The sequence below is a fragment of the Colossoma macropomum genome, unplaced genomic scaffold (assembly GCF_904425465.1).
Source record: "Colossoma macropomum unplaced genomic scaffold, Colossoma_macropomum, whole genome shotgun sequence".
In the NCBI taxonomy this organism is placed as follows: Eukaryota; Metazoa; Chordata; class Actinopteri; order Characiformes; family Serrasalmidae; genus Colossoma; species Colossoma macropomum.
The window spans coordinates 31,351,803-31,378,847 of NW_023494799.1; the positions used below are offsets into that span (position 1 = coordinate 31,351,803).

The 27,045-nt window shown below is 41.0% G+C and overlaps 1 protein-coding gene across 1 annotated transcript; it reads right to left on the minus strand.

Annotated features, from left to right (window-relative positions):
* Positions 1 to 83: 83 nt before the first annotated feature.
* Positions 84 to 26,764, minus strand: notum1b (notum, palmitoleoyl-protein carboxylesterase b). The gene is made up of 11 exons (XM_036587281.1): positions 25,923 to 26,764; positions 17,185 to 17,237; positions 16,619 to 16,714; positions 11,182 to 11,242; positions 4,972 to 5,030; positions 4,434 to 4,536; positions 4,067 to 4,258; positions 3,629 to 3,726; positions 1,021 to 1,168; positions 651 to 698; positions 84 to 414 (listed from the first exon to the last, which is right to left on the minus strand). Exons 1-11 carry the CDS (start codon positions 26,225 to 26,227, stop codon positions 84 to 86), a joined length of 1,494 nt encoding a protein of 497 aa, XP_036443174.1. The 5' UTR covers positions 26,228 to 26,764.
* Between the last annotated feature and the right edge of the window lie 281 nt (positions 26,765 to 27,045).

Consider the following 27,045-nt stretch of genomic DNA (forward strand, 5'->3'; position numbering starts at 1 on the left):
TGATTGGCTAGTACAGTTCTTTCTCCTGTGTTCTGACTAGCTAGTTCCTCTTCACTCTTCAGCCTGCCTGTGTGCGGCTATGCTCAGGTGCCGCTGTTGAGCATGCCCAGTAGTTTGCTGGGCTCCAGGCCCTGCTGCTGTGCCATGCGCTGCACGTCGAAGCCCATATGCGTGAGGAACTGGATCACGCTCATCTCCCGTCCCGTCAGCTGGTCGCGGATGGTGGGACAGGTGGGGTTGCAGTGGGGCCAGGGGCAGCTGTCGATGAGGTGCAGGGGACAGCCTCGGGGTGGAGAGCGGGGGCTGCTGCTGCTGCTGTTGCCATGGTTACGGAGGCTGTGGTGGAGGCTGCGGTCCCAGCACTGGAGTGCACGGGGCAGAGACGTGCCCTTCACCTGCACGTCCATCCAGTAACTACAGAGAGAGAGAAAGGAGAGATTCAGTCAGTACATCAGTCAAAAAGAGAAGAACAACTACAAAAGTTTTCACAGTGCTAACTGATAGCTGCAAGCTTTCATTAAGAATCAACCTTTAGACACTAAACATGTCTTGGTTTTTCATAAGAGGAAAACAATCTGTAGTTGTTATTTTTTCTAGACATTTTTTCTTTGTTTTATGTGCATTCAGGAGAAGAAAAGGGGAAAACTCACTTTCTTGTGATCACCTCATGTGATAAACAGGCGGGTGCAAACATTGCCCTGTCATTCACAGGAAAGAACAAGCAATAGGATTTTATCACCGGATTTTGTACCACATGGACTGTACATTTTTATAAAGATGCACAATACCACTTCTCTTTCAATACCAATACTGATATTGAAACCTTCACTTTCAACTGATACCGATCCGATACTTCTTCACTGAAAATCACTAAGCTTTAAAATTATCTCTTTTTCACTAAAGGACTCTTTTCCTAATTTTTTTTACACTACGCACATGTCGGAAATTCACTATGCACATGTTGGAAATTCAAATTAGTTGACTGTCTGAAAAATCTGTAACAATAAAGTAAACGCTTACGGGATGTCTTTGAGGGTGTTCCTGAGCTCAATGCCCAGGTTCTGAATGTACCGCCACTGGCCCTCCTGTACTGGCTGACCCGTTAGATGGACGTTATCTACCGTCAGTTGAGCCTCGTCAAACAACCACTGCACCACGAACACTGGACCTGAGAGAGAGAGGGAGGTAAGGCAAAGGAAAGTCTCTTACATGGACTATAGTAGGGGTCGGTGTTTACTTCCTTGTTGTGGCTCCACGGCGGAATTACATTTTTAGGTAAAAATAAAAAAATCATGCTCTGCAGTAAAATAAAGCTCTGCTGATCGTTTTAACACAGTTTTAATATTAAATGGTCTTCAACACTTAGGTTTTTATGTATAAATGTTAATTCACCCTTTAACCCTTAAGGTTGGTGTGCAGACTGCTGGCTACATAGCAACGCAGATAACAGTCTTACCCAGCTAGTAGCTAACAAAAAGGCAAAGAGAAAGATTCAAGACAAACATCGATGATTTGGAGACAAATTGGCATATTTGCATTTATAATCGCTCCAGCTGGTTTCCTGGTACATTTAATCTGCAGCGAGAAACTGTCAAACACTAAAAATTTGCGAAGCTGAAGTCAGCTTGTCTTTCGTCAGCTTCTTGTTCGAATTCTCACATGCCACCTTAAAAGGTGCAACAGTTAGCTACATTCTGGTGCCTCTGGCACCATTTAAGGTGGACCGGGAAAATTTGAACAAGAAGCTGACTTCAGCCTCGTAAAAAGTCCAACGTTAAGAAAAGTTTCCTGCCGGAGATGCGATAGAAGCAGCTATAGCTGAGCTAAAGCTTAAGGTCTACTTTTTCGTTTAAATTATATTTTTTAGCATGTACTAGGATATTAGCACATACTGAGACACATTTACAGCCAAGATGGTGAAACTTTACTTCAATAAAATGGCCATGAAATGCTGTGGCTCTCAAGGTGGTTTGATTCTTCTTGAAACTTGACAAAATGGCTCTTCTTGGCTACCATTTGGGTTGCTGACTCCTAGACTACAGCATAGATATACACACCAAGATGCCGCGTTGGGTCCAGCCAGGCACGTCAACGGCGCTGCCATTTTGGGGCAGTCAACATATCGCTGCTGGACGGCATTCAGTACTATTACTACATTACAGAGCGGCAGTTTAAGAAATATACTGTCCAAAATTAGACTGTTTTGAGAATATTGCACCCAGAAAGCGGGATAGGATTATATAGGGAGGGAACGCAGCGATCCACATTCATGTTTGTGTGACGTTTATGTTTATTTTTATGTGTATTAAGATTAGAAGTGATTCACACATTGATGGATTTGTTGATGTGTGTTTGTGTTTCTACTCGCGCTAAACTCCGTTTGTTACGTCAGGTGCAGACTGAATACTTTTCTGCTGGCCCGGACAACTAATTAGTACTATTTATTATTAAAGAAATAAAAGCTACCGAGAGCAGTCCGTGCAACCTAGATTAATCTGTGTCTGAGGAATATAACACAACAAATTTGGTAAAAATCGGTTGAGTGATAAGGACGTTGTGGCAGATTTAAACCTGAGAACTCACCACCTCTCAATAGAAGTGAATTTGTTCACAAGCGGATCTTGACCGCTCCAACATGGCGGACGCGCGGACGTATCACCTCAGATAGAGAACAACAGACAAAGCGGCATCTAGGTATATACACCGATCAGGCATAACATTACGACCACCTCCTTGTTTCTACGCTTATTGTCCACTTTATCAGCTCCACTTACTATATAGGTGCACTTTGTAGTTCTACAATTACAGACTGTAGTCCATCTGTTTCTCTGCATACTTTGTTAGCCCACTTTTACCCTGTTCTTCAGTGGTCAGGACCCCCATGGACCCTCACAGAGCAGGTATTATTTGGGTGGTGGATTATTCTCAGCACTGCAGTAACACTGACGTGGTGGTGGTGTGTTAGTGTGTGTCTGGTACGAGTGGATCAGACACAGCAGTGCTGCTGGAATTTTTAAACACTGTGTCCACTCACTGTCCACTCTTAGACACTCCTACCTTGTCAGTCCACCTTGTAGATGTAAATTCAGAGACGATAGCTCATCTGCTGCTGCACAGTTTGTGTTAGTCATCCTCTAGTCCTTCATCAGTGGTCACAGGACACTGCCCACAGGATGCTGATTTTTTTGATTGATGGACTATTCTCAGTCCAGCAGTGACACTGAGGTGTTTAAAAACTCCAGCAGCACTGCTGTATCTGATCCACTCAGACCAGCGCAACACACACTAACACAATACCACCATATCAGTATTACTGCAATGCTGAGAATGATCCACCACTCAAATAGTACCTGCTCTGTAAGGGTCCATGGGGGTCCTGACCACTGAAGAACAGGGTGAAAGGGGGTTAACAAAGTATGCAGAGAAACAGATGGACTACAGTCTGTAATTGTAGAACTACAAAGTGCACCTATATAGTAAGTGGAGCTGATAAAATGGACAATGAGTGTAGAAACAAGGAGGTGATCATAATGTTATTTCTGATCAGTGTATATCTATGTACTGTAGAGTTTACCTTTTCACTGTAGTATGTGCATGAAACCACTAGAGGGTGCCGTTTCTCTCTTACTTTTCAGTGTTGGAAAGACTTTATATCCGAAGAAGCAATTCCATTCCTCTCCTGTGTGAGCCAGTCTGCACTGCTCAGGTACAACGCCTCCCCAATACCTACACCATGAAGAACAGAGTGAGCACTTCACCTTCATCTCTTTCTTTCTCCCTCGTTCTCCTTGTCCTTTTCACTCTTTCTCCTTCTTTTTGTATGTTATGTTATTACTCTCTCTCTTTCACCCTCTCTCTCCCCCTCCCTGTCCTTTTCTCTCTTTCTCTCTTTGATGCTATCTCTTTCTCTTCTTCTTCCTCTGTTTCCCTCTCCTTCTCTGCCCCTTTCTCTCTTTCTCTGTAATATGATGCAAGCACTGCCTCTCTCTCCTCTCTCCCTATCATGTTCTAAATATGATGCTATTATTTGCTCTTCTCTTTTTCTCTCTCTCTGTATCTCTCTCACCTGATGCCCCGTTTGATGGCCTCTGTGGGAGCACAGCTGATGGTATCCACACAGTCTGTGCGGCGATACTGCTTATTGTCCAGAAACCAGCCCGAGTCAGCCAGGCCTCTGACCTGAACTGATCCGTGACCTCGGCTTTTCAGGAGCTCGGCCACCTGGTCCACATTCAGCAGCACCCCTGTACCACCAGCACTGACACACACAGACACACGGGGGTCCATGTTAGTATCAGGCTTACACAAGTGAATGCACGATAAAGCATCTGCCTTAGACTGCTTTAAATCATGAGTACTTTCAATAATAAGTTAATGAATGAATTAACCAAGCGTCTGATCTGTCACGCTAAATGCATAGACAGCATGCTGACCTGCTCCCTGCCAGCAGAAGGACTTTAGCATTGTCCAGTCCTTTGGTCAGAAGTTCCTTCACAACTTCCTGAATGATCAGAGAGCCCATAAAGGCATAATCATCTAAACAGAGAGAAAGAGGGGGAGGTTATATACATATATATATATATATATATATATATATATATATATATATATATGTGTATATATATATGTGTATATATATATATATATATATATATATATATATATATATATACGTTAGTACATTACATATATAATAATGTTTTATCCGCTTGTAGAAACAAGTTTTCTGCCTTAAGATTAGCAACAGCTCTGTTCATCTTTCTAAACACATTAACATTTCTTCATTCTTTATTTTTTCAGTTTTTTGAAAGCTGTGTTTTCAGTTGGGAGCATCAGCATCATGTTCTAATTTAATACATGTATTTGTGATCAAATTTGTTTTAGATTATTGAAAACATTAATTACAAAAAAACATTTGGACGGTAGTGTCCATGTAGGAACACATAAAAAGCCCACTGTAGTGTGACTCACTCTGGTCTGTTTTTGGTGAAGCTCCACTCCACACATCACTGGAGCAGTAAGGAATGAATCTGCACACAGAGAGTTAGAACACAACCATCAGCACACAGAGAGTTAGAACACAACCATCAGCACACAGAGAGTCATAACACAACCATCAGCACACAGAGAGTCATAACACAACCATCAGCACAAAGAGAGTTAGAACACAACTGTCAGCACACAGAGTCATAACACAACCATCAGCACACAGAGAGTTATAACACAACCATCAGCACACAGAGAGTCATAACACAACCGTCAGCACACAGAGAGTCATAACACAACCGTCAGCACACAGAGAGTTATAACACAACCGTCAGCACACAGAGAGTTAGAACACAACCGTCAGCACACAGAGAGTTATAACACAGCCGTCAGCACACAGAGAGTCATAACACAACCGTCAACACACAGAGAGTTATAACACAACCATCAGCACACAGAGAGTCATAACACAACCGTCAGCACACAGAGAGTCATAACACAACCATCAGCACACAGAGAGTTAGAACACAACCGTCAGCACACAGAGAGTCATAACACAACCATCAGCACACAGAGAGTTAGAACACAACCATCAGCACACAGAGAGTTATAACACAACCGTCAGCACACAGAGAGTCATAACACAACCATCAGCACACAGAGAGTTAGAACACAACCGTCAGCACACAGAGAGTCATAACACAACCATCAGCACACAGAGAGTTAGAACACAACCGTCAGCACACAGAGAGTCATAACACAACCATCAGCACACAGAGAGTTAGAACACAACCGTCAGCACACAGAGTCATAACACAACCATCAGCACACAGAGAGTTATAACACAACCGTCAGCACGTAGAGTTAGAACACAACCATCAGCACACAGAGAGTTGGAACACAACCGTCAGCACACAGAGTTAGAACACAACCGTCAGCACACAGAGAGTTAGAACAGAACCATCAGCACGTAGAGAGTCATAACACAACCATCAGCACACAGAGTTAGAACACAACCGTCGGCACACAGAGAGTTCGAACACAACCGTCAGCACACAGAGAGTTAGAACACAACCATCAGTGCACAGAGAGTTAGAACACAACCATCAGTGCACAGAGAGTTAGAACACAACCGTCAGCACACAGAGAGTTAGAACACAACCGTCAGCACACAGAGAGTCATAACACAACCGTCAGCACACAGAGAGTCATAACACAACCATCAGCACACAGAGAGTTAGAACACAGCGGTCAGCACACAGAGAGTTAGAACACAACCATCAGTGCACAGAGAGTTATAACACAACCATCAGCACACAGAGAGTCATAACACAACCATCAGCACACAGAGAGTTAGAACACAACCGTCAGCACACAGAGAGTCATAACACAACCGTCAGCACACAGAGAGTTAGAACACAACCGTCAGCACACAGAGAGTTAGAACACAACCGTCAGCACACAGAGAGTCATAACACAACCATCAGCACACAGAGAGTTATAACACAACCATCAGCACACAGAGAGTTATAACACAACCGTCAGCACACAGAGAGTTAGAACACAACCGTCAGCACACAGAGAGTCATAACACAACCATCAGCACACAGAGAGTTATAACACAACCATCAGCACACAGAGAGTTATAACACAACCGTCAGCACACAGAGAGTTAGAACACAACCGTCAGCACACAGAGAGTCATAACACAACCATCAGCACACAGAGTTAGAACACAACCGTCAGCACACAGAGAGTTAGAACACAACCGTCAGCACACAGAGAGTTAGAACACAAGTGTCAGCACACAGAGTCATAACACAACCATCAGCACACAGAGAGTTATAACACAACCATCAGCACACAGAGAGTTATAACACAACCGTCAGCACACAGAGAGTTATAACACAACCGTCAGCACACAGAGAGTCATAACACAACCATCAGCACACAGAGTTAGAACACAACCATCAGCACACAGAGAGTTATAACACAACCGTCAGCACACAGAGAGTCATAACACAACCATCAGCACACAGAGTCATAACACAACCATCAGCACACAGAGAGTTATAACACAACCGTCAGCACACAGAGAGTTAGAACACAACCGTCAGCACACAGAGAGTTAGAACACAACCGTCAGCACACAGAGAGTTAGAACACAACCGTCAGCACACAGAGAGTCATAACACAACCATCAGCACACAGAGTTAGAACACAACCGTCAGCACACAGAGAGTCAGAACACAACCATCAGCACGTAGAGAGTTAGAACACAACCGTCAGCACACAGAGAGTTCGAACACAAACATCAGTGCACAGAGAGTTAGAACACAACCATCAGTGCACAGAGAGTTAGAACACAACCGTCAGCGCACAGAGAGTTAGAACACAACCATCAGTGCACAGAGAGTTAGAACACAACCATCAGTGCACAGAGAGTTAGAACACAACCGTCAGCACACAGAGAGTTAGAACACAACCATCAGTGCACAGAGAGTCATAACACAACCATCAGCACACGTAGAGAGTTAGAACACAACCGTCAGCACACAGAGAGTTAGAACACAACCATCAGTGCACAGAGAGTTAGAACACAACCATCAGTGCACAGAGAGTTAGAACACAACCATCAGTGCACAGAGAGTTAGAACACAACCGTCAGCACACAGAGAGTTAGAACACAACCGTCAGCACACAGAGAGTCATAACACAACCGTCAGCACACAGAGAGTCATAACACAACCATCAGCACACAGAGAGTTATAGCACAACCGTCAGCACACAGAGAGTCATAACACAACCGTCAGCACACAGAGAGTCATAACACAACCATCAGCACACAGAGAGTTAGAACACAGCGGTCAGCACACAGAGAGTTAGAACACAACCATCAGTGCACAGAGAGTCATAACACAACCATCAGCACACAGAGAGTTAGAACACAACCGTCAGCACACAGAGAGTCATAACACAACCGTCAGCACACAGAGAGTCATAACACAACCGTCAGCACACAGAGAGTTAGAACACAACCGTCAGCACACAGAGAGTCATAACACAACCATCAGCACACAGAGAGTCATAACACAACCGTCAGCACACAGAGAGTCATAACACAACCATCAGCACACAGAGAGTTAGAACACAACTGTCAATGCACAGACAGTTAGAACACAACCATCAGCACACAGAGAGTTATAACACAGCATTCAGAGCACAGAGTTAGAACACAACCATCAGGACACAGGGAGTTATAACACAACCGTCAACACACAGAGAGTTAGAACACAACCGTCAGCACACAGAGAGTCATAACACAACCGTCAGCACACAGAGAGTTATAACACAACCATCAGGACACAGGGAGTTATAACACAACCATTAGCACACAGAGAGTTATAACACAACCGTCAGCACACAGGGAGTTATAACACAACCATCAGCACACAGAGAGTTATAACACAGCATTCAGAGCACACAGGCAGTTATAACACAACCGTCAGCACACAGAGAGTTATAACACAACCGTCAGCACACAGAGAGTTAGAACACAACCGTCAGCACACAGGGAGATAGAACACAACCATCAGCACACAGAGATTCATAACACAACCGTCAACACACAGGGAGTTATAGCACACAGGCAGTTATAACACAACCGTCAGCACACAGAGAGTTAAAACACAACCGTCAGCACACAGAGAATTATAGCACACAGGGAGTTATAACACAACCGTCAGCACACAGAGAGTTATAACACAACCTTCAGCACACAGAGAGTTATAACCGTCAGCACAGAGAGTTATAACACAACGATCAGCACACAGAGAGTTATAACACAGCCATCAGGACACAGAGAGTTATAACACAGCAGTCAGCACACAGAAAGTCATAACACTGCCGTCAGCACTCACAGAGTTATAACAGAACCATCAGCACACAGAGAGTTAGAACACAACCGTCAGCACACAGAGAGTTAGAACACAGCCGCCAGCATTCACAGAGTTATAACACAACCATCAGCACACAGAGTTATAACACAGTCGTCAGCACACAGAGGTATAACACAGCCATCAGCACACAGAGTTATAACACAACGGTCAACACACAGAGTTATAACACAACCATCAGCACACAGAGCATTATAACACAACCATCAGCACACAGAGGTATAACACAGCCATCAGCACACAGAGTTATAACACAACGGTCAACACACAGAGAGTTAGAACACAAAAATCAGCACACAGAGAGTTATAACACAGCCATCAAGACACAGAGAGTTATAACACAGCGGTCAGCACACAGAGAGTTATAACACAACCGTCAGCACACAGAGTTATAACACAGCCGTCAGGACACAGAGAGTTATAACACAACGGTCAGCACACAGAGAGTTAGAACACAACCGTCAACACACAGAGAGTCATAACACAACTGTCAGCACTCAGGGAGTCATAACACAACTGTCAGCACACAGAGAGTTATAGCACAACCGTCAACACACAGAGAGTCATAACACAACTGTCAGCACACAGAGAGTTATAACATTTCCATCAGCACACAGAGAGTCATAACACAACCGTCAGCACACAGTCATAACACAACTGTCAGCACACAGAGTTATAACACAAACATCAACACACAGAGTTATAGCACAACCATCAGCACACAGAGGTATAGCACAACTGTCAGCACTCAGGGAGTTATAACACAACCGTCAGCACACAGAGAGTTATAACACAACTGTCAGCACACAGAGTTATAACACAAACATCAGCACACAGAGAGTTATAACACAACTGTCAGCACACAGAGTTGTAACACAAACATCAGCACACAGAGAGTTATAACACAACTGTCAGCACACAGAGTTGTAACACAAACATCAGCACACAGTTATAACACAAACATCAGCACACAGAGTTATAACACAACTATCAGCACACAGAGTTGTAACACAAACATCAGCACACAGTTATAACACAAACATCAGCACACAGAGTTATAACACAACTATCAGCACACAGAGAGTCATAACACAACCGTCAGCACACAGTCATAACACAACTGTCAGCACACAGAGAGTCATAACACAACCGTCAGCACACAGTCATAACACAACTGTCAGCACACAGAGAGTTGTAACACAAACATCAGCACACAGAGAGTTATAACACAACTGTCAGCACACAGAATTATAACACAAACATCAGCACACAGTTATAACACAAACATCAGCACACAGAGTTATAACACAAACATCAGCACACAGTTATAACACAAACATCAGCACACAGAGTTATAACACAAACATCAGCACACAGTTATAACACAAACATCAGCACACAGAGTTATAACACAAACATCAGCACACAGAGTTATAACACAACCGTCAGCACACAGAGAGTTAGAACACAACTGTCAGCACACAAATCCAGCCGAGCACCCTCATCTACACACACACACACACACACACACACACACACACACATACACACACACACACACACACTGTTTCTCAAAAAGTTTGTTGACACTCAATGTTTCTTCTATAATAAAGAGTATTAATAGGAAGTTATAAATACCTTCAATAAGTATTTAATAAAACCTCTATTGTAGTTTCAGCCAAAATGGCTATTAAGTACAAATTATTCAATTTAACTCAGACAACTCAGTGCTATAGGTCTGAAAGGATGTGTAGCTGACAAGAAGCCCTTACTGAGAAAAGGAAACAGACAAATCAAACAAAGACGCTGCTGATGTTCTCAGGGCAATGGACTGACCACCCCAGAGTCCAGACCACAACATCAGTAAATGTCATAAAATGCAACCAACTTATAAGACTGATCTTTGGAGGTGTGGAAAAACATCCCAGCAGATTTCTTTGAAAAACTGAAAGTAAGTCTCCTGAAAAGAATCAAAGCTGCATGTGTATATATACACATATACATCAGTGGTGTCACTCCATATGACCCACAGGTCTTGGGTGGTCCAGCTTCTATATCAAAGTGGAGAGAGTGTGTGTCTGTGTTTGCCTCTGTATCTGTGTAAACACACTTGTGTTGTGCGCTGGCTGTAGATGCTGTGGAGTAAGCGCAGCAGGGCAGCAGTACTGAGAGCGCTTATTCACACAGAGTGGAAAAGGCCTTTGGGTGTGGATGGAGCAGTCTGCGCTAGAATACTTACACCATGTTTGCATTCCACCAGTGTGGGTTTTCCTCCGGCTGAGGAGACAGAATGCCTGTACCTGAAACACACATACATATACAGATTGGCATCATTAATCATAATGCACTTTATAACGGCCTCCACAGAACTGGACTCTGTATGATTCAAAACAGTATCATGCACTCTCACTCTCGCTTTCTTCCTCTTATTCTCAGCTCAAAGAATTAGGATTAAGCAATAGTTAAGGAAAGTATTCAACAATTTCCCCTTTTTTTCCCCTGAAGGTATTTTATCAGCCAAGGCACGTTTGGTGTCTGAAGTGGTTTTATAATTATGCACTGGAGCTGTGAGGTTAATGTCGCTAAACAAGTAATGGAACCTAATGCTGCATTCAGGTGCTCCTCAGAAGGTTTTATATACCAGATGGTTAACTAGTAAATATGGGTAAATGCAATTCACAAATGGGAAAATTGGTATATCCCAGTTTCCAATCCCACTCTGACACACAATAATTGCCGCAGGTGAGTATCATGCTTAAATCATCACGTGGCACTTTCTGTGAACGGAGGTCATTTTAGGCCTCGAAACTCTTTAAAAATGTACTTTTTTTCTTTGGTGTTTGTTGACTGAGTATTAATCAAATTAAATGCTTCAGAAAATATTATTTTCCCACTTCAGGCTGTCAAATCAGACAAATGGACAGCATTTATTGCCACCCTGTAACCAAATTTTAAGGAGATGTATAAATGCCAATTAAAATCCTGTGTCAACTGAATTGTGCATTTTCTGCCAAGAAATATGGATATTTATGAAATGCTTGAAACTTTTCATGAAATAAAGTGATTCTTCAAGAGTTCTTTTGTACAGAAAATGGTTCTATATAGAACCACGAACACTCAAAGAACCTTTTGCATAATTAAAGGATTCATTGCATTGTGTAACTGTTCTTTATATTGATGCAGAATATGCTGTATATGGTTCTATGTAGCACCAAAAAGGGTTCTGCTATTGTTAAGATGTTAAGCTTGTAACCATAGAAGAACGCTTTTTGGTGCTATATACAACCTTTTTCTAAAAACCATATACAACACATATACAGAACCCTTTAATTATGCAAAGGGATCTTTGACTGTTCATGGTTGTATATAGAACCATTTTCTTTATTAAAGAACACTTGAAGAACCTTCTATTTCAAGTGTGACTTTTCAAATAAATAACAAAAATCTAGTAAAATAGTGAAATTCTTGTTTTAGTAATTTGAATTAATGACTCTTGTTACCAAATTGACAGTTCTGGTAACATAACCTACTTAATTAAACATTTTAAGACTGTTTTTTTACCAAAAATGACTGAATTACTGGGACCAAACCTGGCTGACAGGGTTGAATACAGATCATATTAAAACATAAATTATGCAACATAGAGTTGTAACAGTAGAGTTAGAGTTGTTTTACTCCAAATGGTTTCATTAAAATATTTGTTTGAAACCATTTTTTTATTAACAGGAAAATTACTGTTACATAAATATAAAAATAAAAAAAACAAAAACAAAAACTTTTACCCTGTTCTTCAGTGGTCAGGACCCCCATGGACCCTCACAGAGCAGGTACTATTTGGGTGGTGGATCATTCTCAGCACTGCAGTAACACTGACGTGGTGGTGGTGTGTTAGTGTGTGTCTGGTACGAGTGGATCAGACACAGCAGTGCTGCTGGAGTTTTTAAACACTGTCCACTCACTGTCCACTCTATTAGACACTCCTACCTTGTCAGTCCACCTTGTAGATGTAAAGTCAGAGACGATAGCTCATCTGCTGCTGCACAGTTTGTGTTGGTCATCCTCTAGTCCTTCATCAGTGGTCACAGGACGCTGCCCACAGGACGCTGTTGGCTGGATATTTTTGGTTGGTGGACTATTCTCAGTCCAGCAGTGACACTGAGGTGTTCCAGCAGCACTGCTCCAGCAGCACTGCTGTGTCTGATCCACTCAGACCAGCGCAACACACACTAACACATTAACACCACGTCAGTGTTACTGCAGTGCTGAGAATGATCCACCACCCAAATAGTACCTGCTCTGTGAGGTTCCATGGGGGTCCTGACCACTGAAGAACAGGGTAAAAGGGGGCTAACAAAATACGCAGAGAAACAGATGGACTACAGTCTGTAATTGTAGAACTACAAAGTTGAATAATTGAGCTTTACCCATGCAGCCAAATCAGTTTTTATGTGTAAATTAAGAAAACAGGATGACAATATTTGTCTAAGTCATTCTGCTTAAAACAACAAGATGTTGCACCTTCCTGTATGTATTATTATAAATAGAATGCTCCATTTTTTATTTGATCTTGGTCTTGTTAACAGGGTTGTGCATAAAATGTGGGACACAGGTCGATATAAAATAAATACTTTTCAATAAATGAATAGGAAAAACATTAATTTAACATTAAATTAATGGAAAATTTTAATAAATATATTTCATAGAGAAGTTCAATGTCAGTGAGGTTGGACAGCCCAAAATCACCATACTGAAGGTGGACCCAGACATTTTGTGTGTTTTCGTGATCATCTAAATGCTAATTTTAACCATTTTGTTTTTAATTACAGATCCCTTCACATTTCATAGAAATAAACAATTAGTCAACAGTCAATTTATTGCTTTTAAAACGCGATGGGACATACATTGAACTCTATTCATGGAAATGCTACATATATGCCTTAAACTGTGGCAAATAGTTACGTTTTAAGGCCATAGACTTAAATAAACTTGCTTGATACTGTATTACATACTGTTATCTATAACAATTAACAAAGCACAGACAAAATGGACGTATAAATCATTAAATGGCCTGGCCCCACAGTATCTTACTGAATTAATTCAGTCATACGAACCTACACGTACGCTCTGATCACCACTAAACCAGCATATGTTGTGTTCTGGATGCTGGAACGCTTATCAGCACCAGACCAGTGTTTTCAGCAGGATTGTTAGCTACATAAGCTTCATAGAGCTTCATAAAGAAGCAAACATCAGACTCCAAACATGTCTTAGCTGATCAACTATTCATCTCCTCTTTGAAGTTCTGAAAAGGATTAACAGATCGGAGTCCACTCTGCTAGAAAAACCAGCGTAGTTTAGCATGGCTGGTCACCAGCAAAACCAGCACATGTTGTGTTTTGGATGCTGGCATGCTAATTAGCAGCAACGTAAGTTGATATGCTGATCATCACCACAACCAGCATATGTGTTTTGATGCTGGTATGCTGGTCAATTAATATGACCACGCTGCGGTCATCAGGTAAACCAGAACCAGACTACCTCTAGACCGGCATAGACCAGCTAAGACCAGCATGAAACGCTTGCTAGCAGGGTGTACACTCATTCGCGGCCCTGCAGTGAGCAGGATTAGAAAAGTGTAAATCAGAAACACTTAAAGGAAAGAAAACTGTGTTTCCCCTTCAGGAAATAAAAAACTGGGTACGCGACAGGAAGGGTTAGCTTAGCCATGTCTGTGTGACTGTGTGAGAGAGTGTGTGTCTGCCTTGGCCACTTTCGTTGGAAAAACAAACACATTAAAACGTTTCATTTGAAGTCGAGCTTTTTTTTCTCTGAAAAGAATAACAAGCCGACGCACCAGAGTGGTGAATCAGACCAGTGTGGTTTTACCCTCAACCCACAGAGTGTACCCAACACACACACTGAGTACGCTGTACTTCAAGTCACAGCATAAGGTGGGAAGAAGTGGTTCAACAGAACAATTCTCTTACAAGTCAACTCCACAGACTAGCAACAGGCAACTTGTAAGCGAATTGTTCTTTTGAATGTTTTTTTTTTTATCAGTAAATTCATAAGTACAACCGAACTTTTAACGCAGCATCTACACAGTGTCGTCCAGGGATGTGGGAAGTGGGGCTGCTTTCAGCATTGTTTAAGTCTGACTTCAAAAAACAATTATGAAATTATACAAAAAACAACTTTAACTTAATTATTTCATACTTTATTTATACATTCACAAAATTTTATGAAGAGCACTGTTTAAGTTAGTGCTGAATTTTTATTCATTTCATACAGTGAGCAAAACCACTTTCCTCACCTGTTGACTGTTTTGGGGGTGTGTTGCAAAAAAACACAAGCAGATTTAGATGTCCACAGTTAACGTGTGTGCGTATTGTTTTTATACTTAAAGCAGCACTATGTAAGTTTTGTGTATTTGGAAACCCCTCTGGCAGAAAAGTGGAATGGAACACACAACATATGCTGGTTTGGTGGTAACATCAGTTGTGCTTCAGACCCCTTCCCCCAGCGGATGAATCTGACAATTGCGAGTGTGTTGAAAGAGTATTAAAGGAGAACTCAGTCAAAACTTTGTGGCTTTGTTCACACAGCAGGTAAAATTGGCCCAAATTCGATTTTTTCTTCATATTTGTCACAGATGTGTTATCTATGTGTCAGTGTGAACAGCAAAAAACACAGTGAATCTGACATTTTCAATATTGTTTTAAGACGCTTTCATATGCGGTACTGAAATCCGATCCATATCCAATATGTGGCAAGAAGTCTGAACAGCCAGATTGGAATTCATGCAACTTTTACATCAATCCGACTCAACATTCATCATAATTTAGTGCTGCTGAGACTCAATAAAAATTTATGATCTGTTCAGATTATTGCTGCATATAGTTCCCATTTAAAAAAGATAATGTGAACAGCCAAACAACAAAATTGGATTTGGTGAGAAAATCAGATTTGGGCCACTTTTACCTGCTGTGTAAACGCAGCCTTGGTGAAGGACGTGTCTTTGAAGGATGTGAGTGATAATCTACTACTGTCATCAGATCTTCATCAGTACTGATTTTGCATTTGTGACGGATCTTCTTTTTGAGTCTGTGCTTGTAAAGTTAATAAGTAAAGATGTGGAACGTGATCCGAAAAACTCCAATCTAGCACTTTCAGGTAATTATTTACATGATGATTTTCTATTCACGCAGTAATGCTGCTACTTTCAATTTTAACAAAAAGCGCAGGTGCAAGAACTCCAGTACAAAACTAAAGAAGCAACAAACACTTCTTGGCTGATTGACTATGTTTGTGTTAAGAAAAAATTGTGGAAATTTGAACTGTTCGTTTATACAGAATAGGCTTGCAGCCAGGGCTGTTTCACAAAGCAGGATTTCTAAGCAAAGCTGGATAACTTGAGAACTGAGGCCAAATAAGAACTGCCTGCTAGGACTGTTCCTCTAACTTGGCGTAAATTATCTAGTTAATAAAATACCCTCCTCCTCAGGTTAGGAGGAATCGAGCACAAAGATCAGCCTTCTATACTCCATTTATTCCTAATTCCAACATTATTTCTTTAATCTGAAATGAAATAAACTGAGCTGTCTCACAGAAGGCACAGAAGGCAGACAGCATGAGAGGTGAGGATGGGAGGAGATGTAGGAAGCGGTTGAGCTCACCTGTGCGAGTGCTGGGCCACCTGCTGGAGCTCATCAGCCTCCTCATGGTGTCGTACCTGCTGTCACAGTTTTCTTTACTGAAGCAGTACCATCCACCTGAGAGACAATCAGGAACATTTATTTAGTCTTACTAAAAGATTCACAAAGCATATGCTTCCATTTTTTTGCTTGCTTTCAGTTTTTCAATGTCTGCAGGGTTTTCCTTAACTTGTGACACTGAACCTGCAAAGTTCAGTCTTAGATGTTGGTTGTGTTTTCTCAAACACATTAATTGATGTTGATGTCTAGACTCTGAGGTTGTTCTGAGTCCCATTTTCTTATTTTCTCAGTTTTAAATTTCTGAAGCCCACTTTTAGAAACTCTACATCTTATAAATATTGAATCTCCTCAAAAATATCTCCTGAAGTCATAACTTGGCCAATAACTTAAAGGACAGTTTTACTGGAAAGTAAAGAGGGATAGACTCTTTTTTGCACAGTATTGTATGGTTCTGAAAGATCTGTCTAAAAGGATCTGTCTATTGGTATGCTCTTCTACCTACACACTCACATACGTACGATACTCACCCTCCAAGAACACCAACCACCTCCTGCTTCCTTTAGACTCCTTTATGTAGTACCTACAGCCAGAAAAGAGAAAATGATCAGGTTTTGTCTCATAGCAATAGGATTTCCTGTTTTGGAGGAGGTCCCTCTATTAAACTATGCTAAGTCCACATTTTCTAGAAGTATTTTATTATATTTAAATGCTATTTTTATTGTGGCAGTTGTAAAAATCTTTTTTTAAATTAGAAAACCCGGGGTTATCTCTCTTATCTCGGTACAGCTGTCTATGTGGAGAGGTGTGAATTGTTTTCATAGCAGAAGTTGTCTGCCCCTCCCCTTTTGTTCCTCTTGGCTCGCTAGCAGCTCAACACAAAGTCAGAATATTTCACATACAGGGTTATGGGGAAACTATCATCACTGTCCAAAGAAAAACAACTACCTCTGTCTTTATCGATTTTCATTTTTTCTACATCATTTGAGCACAAGAGCTTCCCTTTAAATTGTGAAAATTTCATGATGACTGGACTAACGTAAATGCTCCAAAAAAGCTTGGAATAAAATCTTTTTAAATTAACTCACATTAGAAGTAAAAAAATGTTTATGTCTTCTCCTGAAAGGGTGCCTTTTTGTAGATGCATGTCTTTCTTTGGACATTGACTATATTTTTTTTTAAATTAGATTAAATAAAAAATATCAAGACAATTTCCATTCCACTGGCGGAATGGTCACTAGGGGGTCTTCAGAAAGAGGCTGCTTTGTTCTTCTCAAAAACACACACACACACAGATTTCTGAGAATGTCTACTCTGAGAGGGTCAGCAGTTCATCAGCATTGGGCAGTATATGCCATGAGTTTTTTCAGAGCCAGTTAAATCTGAGTGTGACTCCTGCTGAGTCTCTCCAATCTAACTCACTCAAGTGCCCGCAACCCAACATCAACCCTGACCCTGACCCATGAGGACTGACCACAAAATGCTACTGTTTCATTTTTTTCTCTTTCTCATCTTTGTGTTTGGTCAAGAACACTACAGAGAGAGAAGCAAGTGGAATGGTGCTTGACCTTGAATACACTTTGAAAGGAAAAACATATTAAAAGATCTTTGACACAATAAAGATCTTACTGTGGACTTCTTAGTATAGCATAAGTGATCAAACAATGCAGTACAACCTTTTAAATTTTAAGGGCCTATTCTAAATCTGGAGTTCACACTGATAAAACTGCCTGTTAAAACGTTCTTAAACTGTCTCATCTCATTCAATCAGTGTACTGGGTTTAAACCCAAGCCCATGTATGAGCCAGGCCTTTTGACAACTCCTAGCATGCAGGATCATCTCCACCAGGAAAGCCTCAGTCTCTACACCTCTACACTCTTAATAGTAAGGGTCCCTAAATGGTTCTTGGCTTGGATGTGCAGTTCTAGAAAAAACTCAAAAATTTGATTGGTGTATCTTTACATCATGTGAAGGTTCTTTAAACTTTAACAGGTTCTTCACACTCTCACATCAGTTGAAAGATCCCTTTGGCAACCAAAATGACTCCTTTGTGGACCAGAACCAAAAAGCTCTTTTTGGCACTGATACATTTAAAGGGGAATTTCATAAATGTTTCAAATTTTGCATAATTCCAATGTTGTGGTTTGATATGAAACGGTGTATTATTGAGCAACTTACTGATTTCTTTACAGTGGTGGTGGTAGGAACCAGGGGTCATAATGTCTACATCATGAATATAGCCAGTTTGTTTACTATCCACCACCAGTAAACCTGTATGTCTTCTGAGTTTTTCTTTGTACTGTTGATATTGATAAAATTGTGGTATACCAACAAAAAATATGTTTTCTTTAGTTACTATTTTGCCTTATGATGCCCCGCATGTACCTCTCCACCATGAATGGGTTTAAAAAGTAAGTTTTACGCCAAAACCTTTTCTCAGAACTATCATAAAACAATGTCTCAGGCATCAGGCAGTGTATTCATAATCATTTCATGTAACAGCTTTCACTGTGAACAATTCTGATTCTCTTAAACTGAGCATTTCACATCAAACAACTCTGACTGGTATAGATTAAAAACTGCTTTTGGTTCCCAAAAGAACTTTTCAGTGGATGGTTCTTTATAGAAAGATTTCGAAATGAGATGCACGAGTGTGCAGAACCTTTTTTAAAGTTCAAAGAAACTCCAAGTAAATATTCGATACCAATAAAATACCTGTCCTAGAACCATGTGTCCAAGCCAAGAACAATTACAGAACCTTTTTTTGTCAAGAGTGCATATGCTGAACCAGAGCAGACGAGCTGTAATATTGAATTCTTCACCCGCCAACCCCCCTGTCCATCTCGCTGAGTCCAAACAGCACAGCATCTCTCCGGCAGTCTCCGTCCCGTACGCTTGAGGCTGCCAGCTTGCTTCATATTACTGGCCTCCGCAAAAAAACATGCGCTCTAACCTTCGCCTTTGATCAGCAAATTGAAACATTTGGCTTTGATTTCACAGCTAAAGCCCTCACTCTCAACTCATTTTATTTGGAGCCCATTTCAAAGAGTTCTGAAAACTATTATTAATTATTGAATTAGAGTACTATGCGTAGTGGCTTCCCAACAGGTGATTATGCTCAATCGCCCAAGTGACCCAATTCATGCAAAGCCCTCCACTGGCTCCCACCCTTTAGTCCTTCCAGGAAAAGAGGAACTTTCAAAAGACATGGCTGGCTTTGTGCTGAGCATCAGACATTTTGAGGCACTAGTAAACACATGCTTGGGTTGTATGGGTGCACTGCAGTGTGTTTATGAGCTTGGAGTGGAAGAGCCAGGGTGTTGGGACACTATCAGAAAGGTTATTTTAAGACCATAAGGTCGGACTCTCCATGTGGGGTCCTGCACTTTGGGTGTGTCCCTGAAAAATAGATTTGAGATCAGTGGGGTTCAGCCATGTCTCAGTCATAATTATTAGATCTGATATACTGGTGAGGTTTTTTCTAGACTGGAGTTAATGTTCCCACAACTAATTTAAGTGGCAAAACATCTTCAATTCCCCACTTGGGCTAAAACACCACGCAATAACAATAATGTTCCTTGGGCTAGACTCCTAATGCTATATTCGCTTGCATCTGTAACATAATTCTATTGTCTGCCAATTGCATACATGTAAATGTAAACCTCAAGATGAATAACTGAACAATAAGCTTAGAGTTTAAGGCATTGGTTTCCCACCCTGGTCCTGAAGTACCCACTTCCCTTCACGTTTTACTGTTTTTTAGTGATCCCAACACACCTGATCCAACTAATCTGTGAATTAACAACCTTACTGAGTTAAAGTGTGTGTATTAGAGCAGGGAAAACACTAAATGCATAGGACAAGGGGTGCTCCAGGACCAGGGTGGCAACCTGTGGTCCTAAGGGCTCAAACTCAAGCAAATGTTAGAAGATATGAGTATGTATGTCAATGAATGAGCTGAAACAGTGAAGCTGCATTATGTAAGAGATTTTTTTGAAAATTGAATGAAATATTATTACCAAATCAGAAAACAAAATTTAGAGGTGTTGGGTTGGATTTTATAGGAGTTTTTCATACCACAGTATACATCTTGAAGTATTAATGTCATACACACAGGCTTAAAAAGAAGGTCCTGCTCAATGTTTAGGTCTCAAATGCAAAATCAACATTATACTGATGAAGATATGATGACAATAGTAGATAATTCACTCACATCCTCTGAGGACACATTTTTCACCAAGTTTTGACTGACTTCTCATTGAATGCCTTTTCAACACACTTGCAATCATCAGACTCATTCAAAGGGGTCTGAGGCACAACCCACGTTACAATGTGTTCACCTGCATGTCATGTGCAATTCCACATTTTCACCTGAGGGGTCTCCAAATCCCCAAAGCTAACATAGTGAAGCGTTAAGGAAATATTAAGAAGGTTTCTGAGGTTGAAACTAGTGTGCAAACAACTGGCATGCAGTTTGCTTTACAGACAGCTCATTTCCTCATTGAAATGTTGTGGAATGTTGGCTACATTCCTCCAAACTGACCCAATGGTAGGGAATTTCAAATAAATATACAGATTTGGGGTTTCGTAAAGGAGTGATGCAATAATGCAATTTGCCCAAACTTTGTGCGGACGTTGGAATAATACTATATTTCTGAGGACTTCCATTCAGTGTAATGTTAGTAATGTTATGCCTAAGCCTAATATTAATCTAACCTTAACTTTAATAACCAAAAAGCAGTCTTTTGGCTCTTACAGTTCGTGGCATTTGTAGAAAAAAGAGCGTTTTTTTCTTTTAAAGGCCACCTAAATGTCCATACATCTTCAAAAATGTCTTTTGTTTCTATCATCATGAGGACATTTAGTCTTCACAAAGGGCTAAATACAGGACCAGACACAAGCACACATGGATTGTTCAGTACAGTATATTCAGATGTTCTATTTCACACCCTTAAAACACATCTCTCAGCACTGTCAGTGTCTGACCGTCTCTATTACATGGTCGGTCCATGTGTTCCGTGTTAGCCAAGGGTGAGTCTTTCTCGCTGTCCAACAGCTGCTACTGAACCGCAGGCTACACTCTCTGCAGCTTGTTCCTCTCCATATCTCTCTCTCTTTCAATCGCTTTATCACACAGATCAAGAAGAAGCGGAAAAAAAAGCTTCCGGAATAAAGCCATCAGACACACACACTGCCCTGAAGATGAGAGAGAGGGCTGATCGTTTCATCTCAGGGATGAGGGAGGCTGGAGATGGATGGAGGGACTAAAAGGGAGAAGAAAAAGGGGAGGGAGGAGAGGAGAAAGTGGGTGTCTGCATGTGTAGAGTTAAAATAATTCAAATTTAATTTAAATCCTCAGATTCTGTACTGTCAGAGACCAACCATGTTTATGTCATTTGTGGTCAAAAATGGCCATTTAGTACAAGTTATTCAGAGGTATTTCTAATGAGATTAGATATGAGAAAATCAGAAAGGGGAAAGTCAAAAAGAAAATAAGTAAAAAGAGACAATTCTTCATTTATCAGTCACTGGCAAGTCAAAATGGCCATTAAATACAAGGTGTTCATTTTTCAGGAGATATTTCTGAGGTTAGATATAAGTTGTATTAGGTTTGATTAGATATAAGACAGTTAAAGTCAAAAGGTAAAAGCTAAAGGAAATATGAGTTTCCAAAACTGATTAAAAAATACAGAAGAAATGGGGCTCCTAACAACCGTGCAGGCCTTGTAGACAACCAGTCAACCAGTTGTAGACAACCAGTCAACAGTCCCCATCAGAGAAACAGCACTCAAAGCTTTCATCTTTGAGAGAGAGGTCACTTTTGCTTCAGATCTGAAAAAATCTACAGGTGTTGATGTCCATCCTTCCATGGTGAGAAGACAGCTCAACACTACGAGTCTGAAAGGATGTGTAGCAGTCGAGAAGCCCTTACTGCTGGTGTTCTCAGAACAATGTACTGGCCACCCCAGAGTCTATACGTCAACACCACTGTATGTGTTTGGGATTACTTGGATTGTGAAAAGCAGAAAATGCAACCAACTTCTGAGACTGAACTTTGGAGATGTGCAAAAATATCTCTACAGATTTCTTTGAAAAACTGAAAGTCTCCTGAAAAGAGTGAAAGTTGTAATAAAGGCAACACTAAATACTGAAAAATCTGACATTATATCTTATTGTTGAGGCTTCTGTGTCATTTTCTGTTTTCTGTTTTCTCCTGATGCTGAAAACAGAATAACTTATGCTTAATAGCTGTTTTGATTGGCAATTAAACTAACACAGTACTGTATCTTTACATATACATCCATGGTCATAGACTGAAAGCCCCCTTTGATCACAGATTAGGCCCGCCAGACAGCTGGAAGCATGTGTGTATGTCTGTCTATAGATGTGTGCAAGAAGCAGCATTTAGATGTGGGCAGAAAAATGTGTAGTGTGTCCATATTTGTTTTTGTGTGCGTGCATGTGTGTGTGTGCGTGTCTGTGTTTTATGCAGTATGGCAGCCAGACAGCAGTGGAAGTGGAGTTTTTTGCCTCACATAAAGTGCTGTGTCTCCCGTGGTGGAATCCCTTTGATGTGTCTCTGGCCTTGGTGAATAAACTGTAGGCCTCTTACATGTAAGGAAACAGCAGGACTCCCACAGCACAGCCTCATCTGCCTGACCCTGGATCAGTTATAATACTTGGCTAATAACAGAGAGTGTTACTCATATGACCTGCAGAGCTGCTCCTGAAGCAGTGAAACAAGATCTTGGCAACACAACATTCTGTCTGATTCTTTATGCACTCATTTAGACTCAGGATGGCTGTCCCATTGTAATTCCACAACTACTGACAGCCTCACCAGTGGCGTAACTACCAGCAGTTGCATGGGGGCACATAGCAGAGAGGGTGCCCATGGTGACCGCTTATTATCTTTGTTGGACCCCTCATATTACCACTTTTAAACACATTTTACACGCATGACTCATGGGTAGCTACACCAATATCCTACTACCTTCTTGTATTCTTTTTATTGTCCCTGAAGTCCACTTATTTGTGTCTTTTAGGTACCAAAAACAGTCATAATTCACTTTTACATGCCCATTTTCCAACCTCTCTTTATTCCTTACAGTTAAACAAGCTGTTTTTGTTATTGTGCCTATGTAAACTATCGCTTTTTTTTTTGGCTGTCCTATATCATATCTCATTCAAAAAGCCAAAAAGCGATCTGGGCTGAAACTCTCCTTATAACTTCAGCATGATTGGGTGAGGATAAACCGCTGTAGGCTGAATATGCAGCTATATGTAGATATGCTGCCAATCACAAAAACAGGAATTCAAAATTCAGCTTACTTTCCAAATATTGGCTGTATGAACTGGAGAGTGAATGATATGTTTTGGAATTTTAACCATGTTTACATACTACAGCAAACTCCTTTACTTCATAAAGGGAGGAAACCATTGGTATACTTAGAGATAACAATAATAAGTAAACAAACAAGCAAATTGCTTCGTCACAGTCAGTTTTGTATGAGAGTCCATTCATTTTTTTAGGACTGAGGAGTAAGGTCCCAAGATCCACCACTCACCCACCATTTAGTATAATAGGACACTTCACAGCTCCTTGGCCAAGGTGAAACTAGAAACTAGGCTGGGACACTGAAGAATGCTGGGTGTGTATCAAGCAAATCAGATCAAGAATCTTGAATATCAGCTCTGTATAAGAAGCAGACATATCCAGATCAAAGGCAAGTAAAAGATTCTTTCTCACTGCCATCAGCATCCAAACACTGGCTTCATCAGCTACAGCTTCTAAGAATGTTTTATGACCACTGGGGCTCATCAATGAGATTATATATATATATATATATATACAGCTAAGACAGTCTATACTCTTCTGAATGGCTATATGCTAGTCTGTACTCTTTATGAGTGACTATATGCTAGTCTGTACTCCCCTTTGTGAGTGACTATATGCTAGTCTACACTCCCCTTTGTGAGTGACTATATGCTAGTCTATACTCCCCTTTGTGAGTGGTTATATGCTAGTCTGTACTCTTAATTAATGGTTATATGCTAGTCTGTACTCTTTATGAGTGGTTATATGCTAGTCTATACTCCCCTTTGTGAGTGACTATATGCTAGTCTATACTCCCCTTTGTGAGTGGTTATATGCTAGTCTGTACTCTTAATTAATGGTTATATGCTAGTCTGTACTCTTTATGAGTGGTTATATGCTAGTCTATACTCCCTTTTGTGAGTGGTTATATGCTAGTCTGTACTCTTAATTAATGGTTATATGCTAGTCTGTACTCTTTATGAGTGGTTATATGCTAGTCTATACTCTTCATGATTGGCTATATGCTAGTACATGTTGTTCATGAGTGGTTATTATGCTCTTTATATCCTAGTCTATACTTTTTTACATGCAAGTTTATGCTCTTTATGAGTTGCTATATGGTAGTCTACACTCTCCATGAGTGGATACATGCAAATTTACACTTTTTCTTAGTGGCTATATGCTAGTCCATGTTTTTTAAAAAAATGGTTATGTACTAGTATATGCACTTTATGATTGCTTAATGTATTAGTCCGTTCTCCTTATATGTTTGTCAATACTCTTTATGAGCAGTTATATAAAGCATATATGTGTTGTTAATAAACACTGATGGACATGTATTGTCTGGACATACATAAACTGGAGAATGCTGCCCCAAATATGAGAAGAGCGATGCAGGCATCTTCACCTGATACATGTGTTGATTGACAAAGTGGCCCTTTAAAATCCCTGGCTGATTACATCCTCAGGCATAGTATTCAGCAAATACATGTACTACAATGTAACTTGGAGTTATTCTTAAGTTATAGAAGTGCCTAACAAATGTATGGACCAGTGGGTCTTGATCATCTAAAGCAGGGGTACACAACTCTGGTCCTGGACGTGGCTGGTGTCTAGCAGAGTTTGGTAGTTCCTCTTCTGAAACACACCTACTAAACCTAGCAATTAACAGCTGTGTAATCAGGTGTTTTTGAGCAGGTAAATCACCAAATTCTACTGGACACCAGACCTTCAGGAGTTGTGCACTCCTGATCTAAGGGGTTAACCACAACGAGTGTTTAATTTTTGACCTTATAAAATTATATCTGCCAGTATGATCAGTTATCAGAGTTTTAACCTTCTTAAAATTAAGTATCGTATTAGTGACCCAGTCTTCACTGGTCGGGCCCTAGTCAGCAGCAGCAGCAGAGCTATGGGTTGGTGCCGTGTTTTAAGGTCAGTGAACTCACCCTGCAGATGAGCCGTCGTTGCAGGTGACCGTGGAGTTGTCCAGAAAGCGCAGCTTCATGTCCTGGTCTAGCCTGCGAGTGGAACAGGGGTACAGAGACTGGGCCAGGTTCTGCACCTGCTGCATCAGTGTGTCCATGTTACCTTCAACTGGTGTGAAGTCCAGGGGAAAACTCTCTGGCCCTTCACTCCTGCCCCGGTAGGAGGGCGGCGAGTGCGTTCGACCCCCCCTTGGCCTCCTGCCCTCTGCAACCTCGGCCAGTGAGAGAGTCACCAACATGGCCAGAGTAAGCGTCCCACCACCCATCTCCAAACGGGACCCCTTACGTTTACTCCTCTATGAGTCCACCAGTACTTTTCTTTTTGATACAAAACTCCAGGTGTTTTGTTCCGAAATTAAAGCCCAAGTTTGCTGGACTTTTTGTTGTTCAAAAATAAAAAAGTTGTCATGTAAAAAGAAAAAGATGTAATTAAAAAAAAAATCAAAGTTTTGTAACAAAAGGCTGCAGTTCAATAATAAAAAGTTCCAGTTCAGTAACAATAATTTACAGTTTAATAATAAAAAGCTGTAATTTAATAATGCAGGTAAAATACAGTTAATCATAAAAGGTTGTAGTTTAACAGTAAAAATTTGTAGGTTGATAAAAACTCCAAGTCTCTGGCTCTCAGCTCATTTATCCCCCACTAAACCGCGTCCTGAGATGATCCTGACTGAAGAGCCATTCAGCGCGAAATCAAACTTCACCGTCGGTGTAAAAACATTAACCTCTTCAGTTGATTAAGTGATTAATTGCTTGATTGATCTCTGCGTGTCTCTCTTCTCTTCTGATCTCTCTGCGTCTCGGTTCGTCTCCACGCTGCTGCCGCTGCTGTGGGTTTTATTCTAAACGCTCCGTACCCTCAGCCAATCAGAGCGGTGGGCTGGCCGGGGAGGGCGTGGCTTCGTCAGCACGCGCGCGTTCTTTTCTCTTCCTTTTTTTCCTCTTTGAAGTTGACTGAAATCGATTCTTTGATCTCCAGAAGTCTCTAGTAGAAGTCTGTCGATCATTCAGCCACCCAATAAATCATTCATTTCAAAGGTTTTAAGGATTATTTCAGGTATTCAGGTATTTATTTCAAAACTTT